This window comes from Trichosurus vulpecula, chromosome 9 (genome assembly GCF_011100635.1).
Source record: "Trichosurus vulpecula isolate mTriVul1 chromosome 9, mTriVul1.pri, whole genome shotgun sequence".
NCBI lineage: Eukaryota > Metazoa > Chordata > Mammalia > Diprotodontia > Phalangeridae > Trichosurus > Trichosurus vulpecula.
This window is the reverse complement of record NC_050581.1, coordinates 37,315,580-37,335,979: the sequence shown is the minus strand read 5'-3', so window position 1 is coordinate 37,335,979 and position 20,400 is coordinate 37,315,580. Positions and strand designations below refer to the sequence as shown.

The 20,400-nt window shown below is 41.1% G+C and overlaps 1 protein-coding gene across 1 annotated transcript in view; it reads left to right on the top strand.

The window, feature by feature from the left end:
- Positions 1-407: 407 nt before the first annotated feature.
- Positions 408-20,400, top strand: part of PGM5 (phosphoglucomutase 5) — a 232,538-nt gene continuing 212,545 nt past the window's right edge. Inside the window, exon 1 of the mRNA XM_036739286.1 lies at positions 408-1,326. Coding sequence (XP_036595181.1) covers positions 1,066-1,326 — 261 coding nt within the window. The 5' untranslated portion in view covers positions 408-1,065. The remainder of the gene's footprint in view (positions 1,327-20,400) is intronic.

The window sequence follows — 20,400 nt, the reverse complement described above, 5'->3', positions numbered from 1 at the left end:
GGGTTTTTAAGGGGTAGAGTGGATTGGGGTGGCAATGTGTTGGGGGATGTTGGGGAAACTGGGTAGTTGCCGGGGGTAGATAGTTGTGTGTCCTCTTACTGGCTTAGAGGGCTTGACAGTATGTGATTCCCAGCAACAAATGTCAGTGCAGGAACACACACACACACACACACACACTCACGGACCGGGGGGGAGCACGCATGTACACACACACACACACACACACACACACACACACACACCCCAACCCCGCCTCCAATTTCAGTCCTGGCAGGGGATAACAATTCTCAGCTCCTCTTTCCAGGGTTATTTTTGGCTGAAGCTGCTAGCTGATGGCAAAAGGTTTCAGCCCCCTCTCAAACCCCTCCCTGCCCTTGTTCAAAAGAAAAACCCGTGCGTGCAACGGTGCACTCCTAGGGAGACTGGGAGAAGGGAGCGAACAAGTGGGAGGGCAGGAACGGCAGGAGGTGGGGAGGGGATTCTCCTGAAATTCTCACATCGCTCTCTCCCTCCCGCCACCCCCCACCCCCACCCCACCCCTGCTTAAGTTTTAAGGAGGAGTTTAGTGGAGAGGAGAGCCCCAGTGGGAGGATTGTAAAGGGCGGACACGGCCTAGAAGGCGTCCCGGGAGGAAGGGGGTGGTGGTGGTAGTGGTGGTGGTGGTGGTAGTGGTGGTGGTGTTGGAAACCCCGAAGGAGAGTACAGCTGCTTCTCCCTGCCGGGAAGAAACCAGGTCCAGAGTGGGCAGGCGGGCTGGAGAGGAAGTTTGCCTGCCTCAGGGGGCAGGGGGATACTTTCCTGGAAGGCTGCTAAACTCTGTGGGGCAAGAGCAGGGAGAAGGCGGGAGGAGGGGGTGGGGGGGGGTGGGAACATCTGGACACACCGCTGTACTTGAGCGGAGAGAGGGAGGTGAGGGGTAGACCCAGCTGGGGCAAAGGAGAGAAGTCTAGGCTGGGGCAGGGAGCAGTCGGAGCCCTCGCCAGGTTACTGGGGTAATCGGGGCCAGTGGCCCAGAGGTTTCGGTCCAGCTCTCACGGCCCGGGCTAGCAGCGGGCAGGTCTAGGCATGGAGGGGAGCCCCATACCGGTGCTGACGGTGCAAACCGCGCCCTACGAAGACCAGAAGCCGACTGGGGGCGGGGGGCTGCGCCGACCCACCGGCCTCTTCGAGAGCCAGCGCAACTACCTGCCCAACTTCGTGCAGAGCGTCCTGTCGTCCATCGACCTCCGAGACCGCCAGGGCTGCACCATGGTGGTGGGCAGCGACGGCAGGTACTTCAGCAAGGCGGCCACCGAGATTGTGGTCCAGATGGCAGCGGCCAACGGGGTAAGTGTGGGGGAGGTGGACACCCACCTCCTTCACCCCCTTAGCCACCTCCTGCCTCAGCTTCCCCAACCCTGCATCTCCAGGTATCCTGGTACGGCGCCTTCCCTCTATGGCTATTCACCCCTCACTCCCTTACCTGCACTCATTCATCTTTACTGCCATCCACGTTTTGCCCTGGCTTTTATTCCCACTCGAGCCCTCTTTCCCACTCTTATATCCTATCTTTATACCTTTTCCTCATCCCATCTTATTAAGATTTCAGTTAGTATGTGCTACCTAAATCTAATTTTCCTAGTGTACTGTGCCTCATTCTGCCCCTATCTAAGCATCCTCAGCCCAATTCTTCCTCTTATTACTTTCCTTGATTTGCAGGAAAGCTCCCCGTCCCTCGTGGGCTCCGGCTCCCATAAGCCGCCACCCACTCCCCGCCATCCCCCAGTTACTTTTTATTTTGGTTGCACCGATCTACCCGTTGTACTTTTCTCAGCTTCTTAAGGGAAGAGCGCTAGTCTCCCAGGCAGGAGAACTAGTTCTAATCTCAGCTCTGCCTCTCAGTATATAACTGACCCTCAGTTTCCCCATCTGCTTACTTGTAAAATGAAGGAATTAGACTAGATGATTTCATGTCTATGACCCCCAACCTAGTGCATCATTTTACAACTCCCTTTCCCTCCTACAGTTTTTGCCCCCAGAGATTTCTCTAGCCTATTTGGCCTCTGAAAACACCATCAATGCTTATCTGCGTTAAGGTAATGGAGACTGTCAAACTGATAGGCTTTCTTTAATCATTCATTGGTTCTGGGTGGCATGGGGGCAGCGAGGATGACTCTGAGGTATCATGTTACATGCTAGTCATTGATGATATATAGAACATATCTGTACATGGATTGAGAAGGGATATGCACAACGATTTTAGGTTATAAGTCTAAAAAAGTGATCCTATGTCTTTCTTGTTATAGACTTTCTCTTGGCATTTGATTTATTACCTTGTGAACTGCTTGAGGGCAGGGAGTATTTTTTACCTATTTGTATCTCTAGCACTTAGCACAGTGTCTGGCACATAGGAGGCATTTAATAAATGTTTATTGACTGATTTAACAAATTCATGAATTCTCTCCCCACCCTCCTTGGAGTTTTCATGGTTATTTTCTTTTACTTCAATATAAAGGTTTCTCTCCAGTATGTACCTGTAGGCCTTCATTTTTTCCTATTTTCCCTTCCCCACATGGTCAAATTGACCCATCCTTACCTTTTTTTTATTATCCCTTCAGTTCACATTCTTCCCCCCGCCCCCAACCTCTAAACGTCTTGGAGTATCCTATAAGAATCATCCTAGATAGAGCTCCAGGGACCCCAGTACCTAAACCTTTATTTTTAGATGGAATTGTTCTAAAACCATTTAGGAGTTGTTGGTAAAGCCAGACCTATCCTAATAAAACTCTTCTTTATGAGAAATTTCTTTACCTCTTCATGAGCAAGAACGAACCTCTTTAAAAGGGAAACAAAACCTGGTAGTGAATGCTATTTCCTTTCTTTCTCCTCCCTTCCCCCTCTCCTTTTCTCACTGTAGATTTTTTTTAAAGGCTAACGTTCTGGTAACGTGTGCTTCATTCTTACCCTTCCTAAGCATTCTACTCAATGTTTTAGGGAGTTTAGAAGTTTTTGATGAATAACCAGAGAGATTGGAAGAAATGAAGGGGCAATTGTGAGAGATGACCACAGCAGGCCACACTGCTTTTGGGATACAGTACTTACCTGTCTCTCTGTCTCCTCACTTGGGATTGATGAAAGTTGGCTTTAAGCAGGGAGTTGGAAGGAAGCTGATAGATGAGCTTTTACTCTGGTCTGACAAAACCATTCCCTGTGGAATGATTGAGGATAACTAGCTTTGGGAAATGTACTGCTTTCATACGTTTTCTTGGGCCAATTTTTCAAGGGAATGAGAGCAACGGAGGCTGTTTGCTGCTGGCTGCACACAGGGATATTTTTAAAGTCACTCTTGGTTGATTTGCCTAGGAAATTTTGTAGTTTCCTTTATCGTAAGGGCTCTTGAGCTTCTGTTAGAAGTTTAGGCTCCCTAATCCAGTAGTTCTTAAGGATGTGCTGCATGTTTCCAGAGGCATGCCATGAAAAATTCGATATATTATTTCAAATAAAAGAAACTGTATAAATTTGGTTTAGTATAACTTTTATTTACTCAGTACATAGATTGGTGTGGTGTTTGCAAAAGAAACAAAACCAGCTTGCCACATGCATGCATCAGCCACAAAACCTGCCATGCCATGAGCTGGCTAAGAACTCTTCAAAGCAGCTGCTCTTATGGAAGAGAAACCATTGTGTATATCTCTTGACCATCCTCTTGTGTGGGCAATTTGAACATTCAATGTCCTGTTATTCTTCATAGTGAAGGATACTGTGCCACAAGCAAAAAAAGAAAGAAAAGAAACGAAGACAAAAAGAAAAAAAACTTTGAAAAACTATCATCCAAATCTATAGTCCTTGTTCTAACCTTTTCCCAGAGCTCTATGCTTTTATTTCCAACTGCCTGCTGAACATATCCACCTCCTAAATGTCTTTCCAGCGCCTCCAACTCAAGAATTGTACAGTCGGGTCTCCTCTAAATTTCCCCTCCTGTTGTTGAAGGCACGCTTATCCTCCAAGTCACCCTGCCTTGAAGTATCAGTCATTTTAGATTCTTCCCTCTCCTACCTTCCTCAGATTCTAATCAGTCTGCCATCATGACCTCTCTTATATCTGTTCCACCACCCCTTCCATTCTAATGGGAAGAACCTCATCACCTCTTACCTGGCCTATTCTGATAGTACTAGACTAGCTAACTAATCCATCCCTCTTCTAATCCATTCTCCACACTCCAACCCCTATAGTCTGCCTAATGCACTTTGCTGGGAGTGTTACTTTTCTTGTCCTAAACCTTCAGAGGTTTTCCATCATATAGTGCCTGGTAAGCTTAAAAATGATTGTTGATTCTATTTAATGAGTATTATATATGACATATATAATATATTTTATAATGACTATTATATTAAAGAATATGGTATAGAGTAATAAAGCAGGAAAGGATTTATAAAATGATATTACAATAAGAAGAGGATCAAAGAGGGGATGGTATCACTGCTTAGGTGGATGAGATAACAACTGATGGGGTTAAGATAGTTACATTCAACTTTTACTTTGCTTTATATATGTGTATATATGCTTTATATATGTCTGTGTGTATATATGCCTATATGGGTGTGTGTGTGTATCTAAGGGCAGCTAGGTGGTGCAGTGGAGTCAGGCCTGGAGTCGGGAAAACTTGGCTTTTTGAGTTCAAATCCGGCCTCCAACACTTAACTAACTGTGTGAGCGTGGGTGAATCACTTAAGCCTGTTTGCCTCGGTTTCCTCATCTGTAAAATGAGCTGAAGAAGGAAATGGCAAGCTACTCCAGTATCTTTGCCAAGAAAACCCCAAATGAGGTCATAAAGAGTCAGACACAACTGAAATATATTTTTTTAAACCTTTATAAGAATAATCTTTGAACTGAAAAAGAGAACAAAATTGGCTAACAGAGTTGCACCTCACTCTTAATAACAAGAGAGCTCTATCTTTGAGGAGTCCAAGTCACTAGGCTCTGAAAAATTACATCCCAATCTTGAAAGAACCAGCAGATGTGATTTTGGAGTTACTGTTAGTGATGTCTGAAAGACCTTAGATTATAGACTCTAAAACAGCAAGGGACCTCAGAGGCCATCCAGTTCAACCTTCAGTTTTTTCAGATGAGGAAAATGAGATCTACAAGGTTGAGTGAATGATTCAAGATTGCATCCTCATTCAGTCGTTTTCAGTTGTGTCTGACTCTTCATGACTCCATTTGGGGTTTGGGATTTGAACTCAAAAAGATGAGTCGTCCTGATCCCAAGCCCAGTGCTCAATCCATTTTTACTACCTATCTGCCAAGATCACAAAGGTAGTAGAGATCCAAGATGGGATTAATGATAGTTAACATTTACAATAATACTTGATATGTTCCAGTCGCTTTGCTGGGTACTTTAAGGTTATTCTCATTCCATCCTCACAATAGCTCTGGGAATTAGGTGCTATTCTTATCCGCATTCTACAGATAAAGAAACTGAGGCAAACAAAGATTAAGTGACTTGCCCAGGATCACACAGTTAGTAAGTATCTGAGGCTGGATTTGAACTCAGGTTTTCCTGACTCCAGGCCTGGTGCTCTATTCTCTATACTACACCACCTAGATAACCTTAGAACTCGGTCATCTGGATCCAGAGCCAGTGCTGTTTCCATGGTGCCATGCTGAATAGGTGAGGCTCTGCATGAATGGAAAAAAGGCAAACATTTAGATTTTCAAAGAAGGAACATGGCAGAGCCTACTCACCGTAGTGCAGTAAATGTGACTTCAATTCTGGGTAAAAATCTAGAATGTTTTGCCTGAGATATTGTTAGTGACTCTAGAAGGGAAAAAAGTGATCACAGAATGACACCATCAAAAGCAGGTCATGTGAGTTTTCTTTCATTCTTTTTTTGTCTTATGCTACCAGAATACCAGCAACATATTTGATAATATCTCTCATGATTTCTTTCTTTAATCTTTGGGACAAGACAGACGGGTGTGGATTAGACAGGTGGATACAGGATGATCATTCAGATTCAAAGAGTACTCATTAACGATCCAACATCACCTTGGAAGGAGGCCTCTAGTGAGTTCCCTAGAAAACTGTCCTTGGCTTAGTGCTATATACCATTTTTATAAACGACTCGGATAAAGGCATAGGTAGAGTTCTTTGAAGACTTTCAGATGATACTAGGTTGTAGGAGGCAAAGCTGATGCTTCAATTACTAGAATCGGGATCCCAAAACCATTATGACAGTTTAGAAAGTTGGGCTAAATCCAACCAGTGAAATTTAACAGGGGCAACTATAAAGTTCTACACTTGGCTGCTAAAATAATCACAAAAAACTCCCAAAACAGCACCAAAAACAAAATCCTATTTTATATAGTTAGATAGCACTTCATTTGAAAAATGATTTGGGAGTTGCAGGGGATTGCAAACTGAAGATGAGTCAACAGTGTGATGGAACAGCCAAAAATACCAACATGACCAACTCCTTTAGGAGAGAAATAAATTCTAGACTTCTAAGGGAAGTGATAGCCCCACTGTACATCTGGAGTGGTGTGTTTGGTTTAGGATACCACTAGACGCTGAGTAGCCAGGGAATGTCTCCAGGAGGGCGACCAAGAAGGTGAAAGGCCCTGAGTTCACACCATGGAAGAACCATTAAAGGAACTGAAGATACTCGGTCTGAAGAAGAGATGACTAATGGGGAAAGGATACTTATCTTTCTTTGAAGGGCCCTCTTGTAGCAGAGGGATTCAACTTCCGTTTAAAGTTTGAAGAAATGTTTTGAAAGAGTGAGAAGCTTTTTTTTTTTGCTAGGCAATTGAGGTTAAGTGACTTGCTCAGGGTCACATAGCTAGTAAGTGTCTGAGGTCACATTTGAACTCAGTTCCTCCTGATTCCAGGAACAGTGCTCTATCCACTGCTCTCCATAGCTGTCCCAGAATTTATTTTTCTTGATGGAAGATTCGGTGAAATATGTAGAGGATAACAAAAATGGTAATTTTTGGTGGGAGGGACACAGCAAGGTTTTATTAGTAGCGGTAGGAAGTCAGGGACAGAGTGTGTTTATTTCCAAGCTTCACTTCATCCTAGAGTTACTGCTTCCACTCCTACTAAGCTGCTTCTCCTCCTCCTCCTCTTCCTCCTTCTCCTCCTTCTCTTCCTCCTCTTCTTCCTTCTCCTCCTTCCCCTTCCCCTTCTCCTTCTCCTTCTCTTCCTCCTCTTCCTCTTTCTCCTTCTCCTCTTCCTCCTCTTCCTCCTTCTCCTCCTCCTCTTCTTCCTTCTCCTTCTCCTTCCCCTTCCCCTTCCCCTTCTCCTTCTCCTCTTCCTCCTCTTCCTCTTCCTCCTCCTCCTCTTCTTCCTTCTCCTTCTCCTTCCCCTTCTCCTCTTTCTCCTCCTCCTCCTCCTCCTCTTCTTCTTTCTCCTCCTTCCCCTTCCCCTTCTCCTTCTCTTCCTCCTCCTCCTCCTCTTCCTCTTTCTCCTCCTCCTCCTCTTCCTCCTTCTCCTCCTCCTCTTCTTCCTTCTCCTTCTCTTTCCCCTTCTCCTTCTCCTTCTTCTCCTCTTCCTCCTCCTCCTCTTCTTCCTTCTCCTTCTCCTTCCCCTTCCCCTTCTCCTTCTCCTCCTCCTCCTCTTCCTCTTTCTCCTCCTCCTCTTCCTCCAATCAGTCCCAAACTTTGTTGGTTTGAGTTTTATCTTTTGTTTCCCCTCTCATCTTCTTGGGCAGCTACTAATTACATGCAGAAAAGTCAGAAGACTAATAGCTGAAGCCAAATTGAACAAAGATACTAATAATACTCAAAAACTAAAAGATTCATGATTTCACTTTTGTGGGTCCTCTGACTGACGTAGATGAGGCTCGAGAAGAGGGCTTTAGCGTGGTAATGATGATAAGAGCTCACTTTGGGAATTTGTGGCTTATAAATATATTCCTCATAACTTCTGGAGGCAGGCAGTGTAGTCATTATCATCACCGTTTCACAGGAAATGGAGTGCTATGGGAGATTAAGAGAATGTTGAGATGTTAACCACTAGCTTAGGTGCAAGGGCAGGGATTCAAACCCAGAACTCCAGATTCTGTGTTCTTTCTGCTGTACCACCCAGTCTCTAACAAGAGCTGGTGCCATTTATCCTTAAGGTAGCCCTTATACAATGGAGGCTTGACTAATGTATTTTAGATATTCAAACAGGAAATGTTTGGAATGGGTAGATGGCACAGTAGATAGAATAATGGACTTGGAGTTAGGAAGTCTCAAGTTCAAATCCAATCTCAGAGATTTACTAGCTACATGATCCTAAACAAGTCACTTAATCTCTGTATCCTTCAGTTTCCTCCCCTGTAAAATGGGGTAGCTAGGTGGCAACATAGTGTCTAGAGAGCCAGGCCTGAAGTCAGGAAGACTTCATCTTTCTGAGTTCAAATCGAGCCTCAGACACTTACTAGATGTAGTGACCCTGGGCAAGTTCCTTCACCTTGTTTATCTCAGTTTTCTCATCTGTAAAATGAGCTGGAGAAGGAAATGGCAAACCCCTCCAGTATCCTTGCCAAGAAAACCCCAAATGGGGTCATGAAGAGTGGGACATGACTGAAAAGACTCAACAACAAAATAGCACCTAGCTTCCAGGGATGTTTATGAGGATAAAGTGAGTTAAGATTTGTAAAGCATTTTGCACACCTTAAAGCATTTGAAATGGTTTGGTCTTGATTGATTGCTAGAGCTAGAAAGGTGAGTATAGGTTTTTAAAATATTTTTTTCATATCCAGTGAAGATCTAATATAGGTCAATGAAGCAAGCATTGTTTAATTTCTTCCACCATTGCAGAATAGCTAATCTTCAGGAATTTATCTTATGGGGCTACTTGGGGGCACTGAGAGGTTAAGCTATTTGTCTGTGGTCACACATCCAGTTTCAAAGTTGAGTTGATCCTTGTCTTTTGGATTCCAGTACTGGTTTTTTATTTCCTATGCTATCTTTGTAATTCTGGATTCTGTATTTTCTGCATAAAAGTTACTATTGAGGCAGGTAGGGGGTATGGTGCTAGAGCACTGGGGCTGGAGTCAGGAGGACCTGAGTTCGAATGTGGCCTCAGACACTTATTAGCTGTGTGGCCCTGAGTGAATCACTTAACCCCAGTGCCTAAAGAAAAAAAGAAAAGAAAGGAAGAAAGTATCATTATATATTATATATCCACTTAATATCATTAAGTGGAAACCGCTCTAAATCTGGAGTCAGCAGACCTGGCTTCAAATTATTACTTTGCCACTTAACTATGTAATCTTGAGTAAGTTACTTCACCACTTTGGGTCCTCAGCTTCTTTTTCTGTCATATAAGTGAGAGTTGAAGGAATTAAAGATGTGTAGCCTAAAGAAAAAATATTTATGGGGAACATGATAGGTATCTTTATGCAGGCAAAGGGGTGTTATATGGAAGAGGGACTAGATTTACTCTGTTTGACTCCAGAGGGAAGAACTAGGAATCAATGAGTGGAAATTTCAGAGAGGCCAATTTGGGCTCAGTGTAAGGAAACACTTTCTAGCCATGAGAACTTTCAAAAAATGAAATGACTTGGCTTTGAAGTAGTGAGTTCCATGTGACCAAAGGTGTTTTAGCAAAGGGTGGATGATGAACTAGTAGGGTTGCAGTGGAAGGTATATCTGCATTAAAAATGGGAGTTGATTAGATGATCTCTGCAGTGCTTCCCAACTCCAAAATTTTGTGAATAACACCTAGAAATCACTGCTCTTTACAGAAGCTACATGAGGCAAATAAATCCCTCTCCCCACCTCCTGCATCCTTCAGGCTCTAACAAATGATCTCTAGGAATTTGTTGTTGTTAGTCATTTCAGTTGTATCCAACTCTTCATGACCCCATTTGGGTGTTTTTTGGCAAATATACTGGAGTGGTTTGTCATTTCTTTCTCTAGCTCATTTTTATAGATGAGGAAATTGAGGCAAACAGGGTTAAGTCACTTGCCCAGGGTCACACAGCTAATAAAGCATCTGAGGCTGGATTTGAACTCCAGAAGATGTCTTCCTGACTTCAGGCCCATCTACCTACCATGCCACCTAGTTGCCCTTCTTCTTCATCATCATCATCACCATCACCATCACCTTCACCATCATCATCACCATCACCATCATCATCATCATCCTCAAGTGAAAGGTGGACGATTTTTTGCCACAGAAACTCTAAAGGGGATTTCTTGATCATGTATCAGTCCAACTTGAACTTTATGTCCTTATTAACTCTGGAGATTCAATGGTTCTTTGAGATGGTTGCATTAAATGACATCTAAGGACTTTTCTGGGGGGAGGGGGTTATATGTGATTTTATATTTAAAGGGAACTTCTGGTGTGATGCAGATTGATTCAGATTCACTGATGCAGATCAACATTTCAACTATGATTTTTGGTCTTAGAGAGTTATCTGGGGTCACCAAGAGGTTAAATGAATTGCTTAGTCACACTCTAATGTCATTTCTAACTGTAATTTTATGATCCCATTTTCCTTCATTTGTATGAACAATCAAGGGTTGACTTTATATGTTTAATTGACTATTCTTGGACATTTAGGTTCTAATCTTTTCTATATAAAAATCAGGTTTTCTTAGATGGAGTAATTAAAGTCTCATCCTAAGTAGCCTTAAATAATAATAAAAACGAACATTTATATAGAACTTGCTATGTGCCAGACACTGTGCTAAGCACCTTACACTGATTATCTCATCCAAAGTGTAAATCCTTTGCATTACAAAATGAGCTAGATCATCTTTTTAGCACAAACCACATATGGTAAATGAAAAAAGACTTATAAGTACCAAGGGTACACTGTATTACTTAGCTGTAATAAAATTCAATTTCCAAACATTTCCTTTGTTTATCTCACTCTGACCTACAGTTTTGCCATAGCCTCTCTTCCTCACTTTTTTTCTGATTAGTTTTTTATTTAAAGCATCTCATCTATGTAACTAGGATTTAAGTGCTCAATACCATTTCAACCCTGACTGTGGCTTACCTAAGTTTTTCAGCTTGATTTGTCTTTCTTCCAAACAGATCAGCCTATGAATGAACACTTCCTTTTTTTCTTTCTCTCTTTTTGGGACTTCTTTTAAGCTAGAGACGTGTGATATTACCCTTTATGTTCCCAGCTGTTCCTAATTCTTTCTAAGATTCTCTTTGGGTGAATGATAAGTTATAATGGCATTTTACAATCGGAATTCTTGAAAGAGTCAGGCTGTTTTATAATAAAACCAAATAGATGAAACACACTTAGACTACCAAACACTACAAACACTTACAACAACCACAAAATAAATTTCACTATGCCCATAGTACTAAAAAAAAATTATGCCCTTCTAACTCAGCCCTCCTGTAGGTAACCTGAGGCCCAACTGGGGGGAGTGGATGGCTAATTTCCAGATAGATAAAAATTGATTGTTCATATGAGAGAAACCTTTTAGGACAGCATTCTTGAAGGTCATGAAGTGCAATGTAGGGTTTTGTGCTGACTCTGGCCTCCTTGCTTTTCCTGGCACATGATGTTCCATCTCTATACTCTGGGCATTTTCACTGACTGTCCCCCATGCTTGGCATTCTCTCCCTCTTCTTTTCAATCTCTTGACTTCCCCAGCTTCCTTCAAGTCCCAGCTAAAATCCCAGCTTCTACAAGAAAGCCTTTTCTGCTCCTCCATAATGCTAGTGCCTTCCCTCTGAGATTATTTCCAATTTATCTTATGAATATCTTGTTTTTCCATAGTTGTGTGCATCTCATCTTCCCCATTAGATTGTGAGCTCCTTGAAGGCAGGGAAAATTTTTGCCTTTCTTGGTATCTCCAGTGCTTATCAGAGTACCTGGTAGATAGCAAGCTCTTACATGTATTTTTTGTTTGTTTTTAATTTATGGAATAAAACAAGCAATTCCATAACATAGAATAATAGAAAAGATGACTGCACATGAAACTGGAATCTGTTATGCACAATTTGCTATTCCTTTTAAATATATAATAAAGTTATCATGTAAATTCCTTTTCCTCCTTTTTTTCTCCCCTCCCACCCACCCTACCCTAGAGAGAGCTACCATTAGACACAAATAGGTACATATGTGTGTGTGTGTGTATGTATTTGCGTTATATATATGTAGACATATATGTAAAATTATTCTATACATGCTCCTATTTATCAGTTCTCTCTTTGGATACAGATAGCATCTTTCTTCATATGTCCTTTATAGTTAATTTGGGTATTTACAATAGTCAAAATGACTTATTCTCTTAAAGTGATTCTTAAAACAATATTGCTGTTACTGTACACAATGTTCTCTTGGTTCTGCTCATTTCTCTCTTCATTATTTCGTGCAAGTCTTTCCGTGTGTTTCTATAATCATTGATTCGGCTGATGAAGCATCAGAGTATGAAGAACAATAGATTTTGAGTTAGATGTCCTGAGTTCAGATTTCAGCTCTGCCACTTAGGAGTTGTATGGCCTTGAACAAATTCTTCAGTCATTCTGGGCCTCATTTTCTTCATCTCTATCTAATCTGAATTTCTTATTCGGTTTGCCTTTCCAACCCTATGCTTCACTCCTCATCTGCCAGTGATATGAGGAGGATAGAGGCTTTGGAAACGTTGCCTTCTGGTTGTAGGAATTGTCCTGGATAGTTAATTATTTGGTTCTATTAGACCAGAGAGAAGCTCATGTGTTTAAAAGAACTTTGTGTCTTGCTGTTTTGATGGGCTCCTATGAAGAGAATGATAGACTTGGTCCAGTCCAAGTGACAAGGAACATGTCAAATGGAGGTGAGCGCTGGTTGTATCAGTCCTGCAGTGGATGGAGTAGATGGAGAATAGAGGAAGAACATAAAATGTGCTTTTGTCACTTGACCTTTCTTTCCTGGATCTGACCTGGGCATAGGATTATAAAATCATAGATTCAGAGCTGGAGATCTTTAAGCCCAACCTACTCATTTTATAAATGAAGAAACTGAGATTCAGAGAGATTAAATGACTTAATTGCTAGAATTTATATGACTCTTTAAAATTTACAATGTACTTTGCATCCATTTTCTTATTTTGTCCTCACAAGGATCTTGTGAGTTACCTGATACTGTTATCCCCAGTTTACAGATAAGATTGAGAAGGCTTAAGTGTTTTGCCCAGGGTCATAGAGCAAGTAAGTGTCTGAGGTGGTATTTGAATTCGGGAAGCCCAATATTTTAGCTGCAGTGCTACCTAGACTTGCCCAAGGTCACACAGCTAATCCATTGAGGAAGAATTCAAACCCAGTTATTCATAGATCCTTAATTATAGAAGGGAGAGAGTACTTTTATTTCTCTGTCCTAATTATCTACTGCAGAATAAATGGTAACATTACTTACAGTCATAGTCAGGGAAAGAAAGTGCCAAAAAATTTTCAACAAAATTAAACTTTCCCTTCCCCTAATGTCTCTTAAGTTGTGGTACTTCAATAGGATATGTGATAGATAGTATAGCCATCTTCGTGATTTTGTGAATAAATAGGCTTGTCTTTGAAGATTTTGTATTAGTAACCTTTGGGGCCCATTTGTCTTCTTTTTGGGTCAGTCCATTCTTGGCTCTTTTAACCTATACTCCTCATTCACTCTTTTTATGGAGAAGTTGAAGGGAGGGGAGGTTTGGAGAACAGCTGGGGCCTCCCAGCTGCTGGGATGGGTTATTTTAAGCTTTGTTTAGCTGTATCCAAAGACCCAGATGGCATTTTTAAAAAAAATGCTGCTTTATTAGATTTTGTAATGAAACTTAATTATGCTTATTGAAAGTCAGATACATATATCCAAGATATGATGAATGAAACTTGCCCTAAGAATTTACCCTAAAACATTTGTTCTTTCTGAGCATGGTAGAAGGTCCAATAATTGGCTAGGGGCTGCATATACAAAACAGAGACTTAAGAAGCAGTCTCCACCCAAAAGAAATTGGAATGGAGGATGAGAGGATTCCAAGCAAACTTAAAGAGTCACATTATGTATGCCACTAATTTTAACACTTACTTTCTACCTTTAGGCCCTAGCTGCCCTTTGGTCGGGTCAATAGCAGAATAACCAAGTCCTGTTACTGTTTGGTGACATTTGCAGCGTTGCTATTATAATTTGGGGATATATATGTTGTGTCAGTGGGGTTGGAATGGAAAGAAGAAAAGACTGACAGAAGTGGGTAGCCTTTGTTGCCAACCACTTTTTAAATAGGAGAGTAGAGGCTGAGGTTCTCGTACTGGGCAATTTTATTATGTGACCAGTTAACAAGGGGTGCTGTGGTTTTGCTTTGTTTCGTTTTGTTTGATCTGAATCTGGCACTTAGTAAGTGCGTAATAAATGCTTGAGGACTCCAGATAAGAAAACTCTCTACCAGATCAGCAACTGTTATGCAGCTGAGTGTTAAAGTATTGTCTCATTGGCATGGAGAGATTAAATGATTTGCCTAGAGTCATACAGCTATCAGGGATGGGATTTGAACCCTGTCTTCCTTACTCTGAGGCCTGTTTGCTCTCTACTACTAGGAAGTCAAACTTAAATAGGAATGGGACCACTAAACCATACATAAAGATCCCTCCTGCTGCACATTGACTTAGAAAACCACAAACTAACATTATCTATGTTCTATCGTATTTTCATATATTTTGATAATATATTTCACAATTATGTTTTAATCTAGTTCAGTGGTACTGGGAGTATTGTTAGACACACGTGGCCCCCACTGCGTGCCTATTGCATTTGTCTGCTTAGCCAAGGAATACTTTTCATGCCCTTTTATTTGATTTGGTCTCTCTTAGTTTCTCTATTAAAGGCTACCATATTCATTCATTATGTCTTTAGTGGTGTCAGTTTTGGGAATTGAGGTTACTAGCTGCAAAACTACCGTTATACACACACATATGCATACATGTGTATGTATATATATATGTTTAGAAATATACACAGGAGTATGTGTGTATGTGAGCATGCATGTGTATATATGTGATGTACACACACACACACGTATATATATATATATATATATATATATGTGGAGATAGAGAGAGAGAGAGAGAGAGAGAGAGAGAGAGAGAGAGAAGATCAAGAAGAGCACTGCATCTAGATTTTTTTTTGAATGGTAGGTGCTTAAAAAATGTTTATTAATTGACTGATTGAGGTATTCCATGACTAGAAGCCATATAAGATTACTGGAAGTTTAAGACCTGGTTCAAACCCTCTCTGTAATTTACTACCTGTGTGATCTTGTATAAGTCATTTAACCTAAGTTTTCTTGTGTATAAAATGAGGCGTTTTAATTAGATGATCACTAAGGTCCTTTTCAGCTCTCCATTAGTAGACTCCTTTGTAGAATATTTAATTATGGTGGGCACTACTTTTGCACAGATCACAATTTCTCCCTATCTTAGTATATGATATTTGTGTGTTCATCTCTCCAAAATAAAGTTCATCATCTGGTGGCCAACTCAGGTGAAAAGCCTCTTGGACTTAATAAAGTTGATTCATAAAGTCAGTCACCAGGCTTTTACCTGAATTCTTTTTAGTTTTGCCCTGGGTTGGCATAGCCTTTGAGAATTTGGTTGCTTGCATGCCACAGTGAGGCTTTGGAGGAGAATATTACCGATGGTAGATGGAGGTGAAAGAGGCAGTGTGTGACCCAATGGATAGAGAGAGGGACTCTGAATCAGGAGGACTTTGGTTCATATCCCACATACTGACATATACTGGCTAGGTGATGCTTGCAGTTCACTTAACCTCTCAGTCCCTAGAGTCTAGGTAACTGTAAGGTGAAAAATGCAGACTTGTGTTGGTATAGGGAATTTCCTCATCTGAGACTTCCCTATATCAATGAACTCACACATCTAGTCCTATTCACCTTCAAAACATGTGGGCAATCTCTGCTCTCTTTTAGCTCTGTGTTCATTGGAAGTATACATATATACACACACGTATATACTATAGATACGAATGTACATATGTACAGTGTATATGCATGCTTCTGCTTCAGGTGTGTTTATATGTCTAAGTGTATACACCATTATATATTCATATTGGCATGGTGAGAGTCAGGATTTGTTTTTCAGTTGATAACCTGTGACAGATTGTTAGCCTTCTCAATGAAGGGGGAGAGGAGGGGGAGAATTTGGAACTCAAAATTTTTTAAAAAGTTAAAGTTTATTTTTATGTGTAAAAGGAAAAAAACAAAATATTTAGCAAAGCAAAAACAATGGCTGCTTTCAAAAGATTTCTCTCTGAGTAAAATAGAGGAGGAAGGAGATATAATTTTTTTATCTAGGTAGTTTTACTATTCTGAGTCCATTAGTGATTTGGAAATCATAGCTGTTTTCATAAGGCTTCCTCTTGGCTTCAGGCACTCCCCAGGGCTACTGACAAGGTCGGATTGTGGGTGGCTGCGTTAAGTCAAGGTCATCTCCATTCTTCCCTTCTCCCAGCATACCCAGTATGGTTTTTTGAGGAGATAATACAAGCTGCTTCTCATTTTATTTTAAAATACATTTTGATTGACATTTTTTGTTTTCATAACCCTTACATTTCCCAGCATATCTATCCTCCCTCCCTTCCAGAGAACAAGCACGTATAACAGTGAATTGGAAAAAAAATTCAGCAGACCTTCAAAAAATCAGAAAGTTTATGTAGTGCTCCATACCCAAAGTCCCCCACCTCTGCAGAGAAACAGGAAAGGAGGTATTTTCTCATGTTTCTTCTCTAGGGCCAGGCTGGGTCCTTATAACTTTGTAGCATTCAGCTTTAGTGGTGGGTTGTTTTTGTTTACATTGTTGAAATCATTGTATATATTGTTTTCCTTCCTCGTGGAATCATAGGATCAGAGACTTCAAGGTGGAAGGGACCTCAGAGGCCATTGAGTTAGACTCTCACATTTTATAGATTTTCTTCACTTGACTTCGCATCCTTTCATACAAGTTGTCTCATGGTCTTCTTCTATTGCCTTGCATTCCTTGCTATAGCACAGTGATTTCCCATTACCTTCACGTATACAACTTGTTTAGCCATCCCCCGATGGGTAGGCATTTACCTTGTTCTTAAGTGAGGTTTTAACTTGATTCAGAGGCTTCTCCTGAAGGGTGTCTCTGCACATCATGTCACCTCACTAAGGCCTTGATTTTACCATTCCCTTTACGGCTTTAAAATCCGATCTATAGTTATCAATTCTCATAGTCATAGCTGTGGCCTTCTACCTCAAGCCATCTCGATGTCCAGCTGCAGCAAATGCAGGAACCCCCTCCTCCACTTCTGCTCCACCCCACCATGTCTAGGTCCTAATTTCTTGTTTCATAAGGATTTCCAGGACTAATTGACTGAAACATGTGAGAGATTACTGGGAGGAATAGGCCCAGAAGAAGCTAAGTGACTCCACACTAAGCTGCTGAAATGTCTAAAAATGTACAGCTGCCCAAGCTCCCAGTGCTTACAAGGATTCTGGCAGGACCTTTGTCCGGATGACTGCTGCTGCAGCCCCACTGAATGTTTGGGTAGGAGTCATGGTCTTTTTCTGATAGGAACTCTTGAAGGCAAAGTGACAGATGCTGATGGGGAATATAATACACAAGGCACCGCTCTGCCATCATAAATAACAGTGAATTGTTGCACATCTAGCTGAGTTGTAAATCTTTGATTCCCAGAGGTATTTCCCTGGTATCTGTGGCATAAGTTGAAGGCGGTGGTGTGTGTGCGTGCGTGTGTGTGTGTGTGTGTGTGTGTGTGTGTGTGTGTCTAGAAACAGCACATTTGGCAGATTGAGCAAATGGACAGTGACTGCTTTCTAAACAGCTTGGGGGAGAGTTTGGTTGATCTAGGTGGGTGATCTCTTTTTGAGGGAAAGAGACAGAGAGAGAAAGAGATACAGAAAGAGAGACAGAGAGGGAAACACAGAAAGACAGAGATATAGAAACAGCGAGAGAGACATAGAGAGAAACAGAGAGACAGAGACAATGAAACAGAGATCGAGAAACAGAGAGAGGCAGAGACAGAGTCAGACGATAAGAGAGACAGAGATAGAAATAGGCAGAAAGGCACAAACACACAGAGACAGAGATAAACAGAGATAAGCAGAGAGACAGAGACAGAGAAGGAAACACACACACACACACAGAGAATGAGAGAGACGGAGAGACAGAGAACTTAAAACAATTGATAGTGGAAACTAATACCACCCACAGAACAGAGAAAACAAACACTATCCAAGAGAGACATTGTTTTTAAATATTGGGATTGTATGTTTATATTTATATTTTAATCTGGCATAAAGCAGAACTTCTTAATGGAAAGTTTGTTAATCATAATAATGATGATGCCAATGATGCTGATGGTAGTGGTGGATATCTATACAGTGCTTTAAGGTTTTGCAAAGTGCTTTACAAATATATCATTTGATTCTTATGCCAACCCTGTGAAGTAGATACTATTATTATCCCAATTTTACAAATGGGGAAACTGACAGAAAGAAGTTAAATGACTTAACCAGGTTCTCACAGCTTCTAAGTTCCTGAGGCCGAATTTGAGGGGGGGCGGTGAAGAGAGACAGAGAGAGACAGAGATAGAGAGGCAGGGACAGACAGAGACAGACAGGGACAGACAGGGACAGAGACAGACAGATCTTTCTGGGGAAATGTTTAAAAAATTCGATAGAACTCCATCTTTCTAGAACGTGCTAAGTGCAGATTGCCTATTTCATGGGGGAGGTGGCAATATGACCTCTTTTATCATTCCAAGCTTGTTGACATATTTGTATTCATGGATAATTCTTCAGCAATTCAATAAGTGTTTAGTGAACACCAAAATTATGCTTGACACTGTACTAGACACAAGAGGGGAGGAGTGCAAAAACAAACAAAAACCAGTCTCTGCCTTCAAGAAGCTTACATTCTCTTGGGAGATACAACACATAAAAAGATAAATAAATATGAAACAATTCTAGGAGGAGGAGAACACTAAGTTTAAGGGAAACAGAAGTGTCTTCTCTAGGAGGTATAAGTCAGAAAGGAATAAATGTGGAGCACTCAAAACTCATAATCCTCACTTTGCAGTACAGTGAGAAAATAATCTTGCAAAAAAAAAACAAAGAAAGGAGAAGGCACAATTTTAGCTCAGTTATGGAGGAGACCCGGAATTTTTTTTTATTTTTTTTTAATAAATTTAATTAATTTATTTAACATATTTAGTTTTCAGCATTGGTTTTCACAAGAGTTTGAATTACAAATTTTCTCCCCATTTCTACCCTCCCCCCCCACTCCAAGATGGCATATATTCTGGTTGCCCTGTTCCCCAGTCAGCCCTCCCTTCTGTCACCCCACTCCCCTCCCTTCCTCTTTTCCCTTCCTTTTTTGTAGGGCAAGCTAAATTTCTACTCCCCATTGCCTGTGTATCTTATTTTCTAGTTGCATGCAAAAAACTATTTTTTTTTTGTTTTTGAATGTCTGTTTTTAAAAACTTTGAGTTCCAAATTCTCCCGCCTCCTCCCTTCCCACCTACCCTCCCCACCTACCCTCCCCAAGAAGTCAAGCAATTCAACATAGGCCACATGTGTATCATTATGTATAACCCTTCCACAATACTCATGTTGTGAAAGACTAACTATATTTTGCTCCTTCCCAACCCATCCCCCTTTATTGAATTTTCTCCCTTGACCCTGTCCCCTTTCCAAAGTGTTTGTTTATGATTACCTCCATCCCCATCTGCCCTCCCCTCCATCATCCCCCCCCCTTTTTATCTTCTTCCCTCTTCTTTCCTGTGGGGTAAGATACTCAATTGAGTATGTATGGTATTCCCTCCTCAGGCCAAATCTGATGAGAGCAAGATTCACTCATTCCCCTCTCACCTGCCCTCTCCCCTCCTCCCACAGAACTGCTTCCTCTTGCCACCATTATGCAAGATAATCCACCCCATTCTATCTCTCCCTATCTTCCTCTCTCAATATGTTCCTCTCTCATCCCTTAATTTTATCTTATTTCTTTTAGATATCTTCCCTTCATCTTCAACTCACCCTGTGTCCACTCTCTCTCTCTCTGTCTCTCTCTCTCTGTCTCTCTCTCTCTCTCTCTATATATATATATACACACACATAAATATATACATACATACACATTCACTTATATATATATATACATAAACATATATACATATATGCATATTCCCTTCAGCTACCCTAATACTGAGGTCTCATGAATCATACATATTATCTTTCCATGTAGGAATGTAAACAAAACAGTTCAACTTTAGTAAGTCCCTTGCAATTTCTTGTTCTTTCTTGATTACCTTTTCATGCTTCTCTTGATTCTTGTGTTTGAAAGTCAAATTTTCTATTCAGTTCTGGTCTTTTCACTGCAAAGCTTGAAAGTCCTCTATTTTAATGAAAAGTCCATATTTTGCCTTGGAGCATGATACTCAGTTT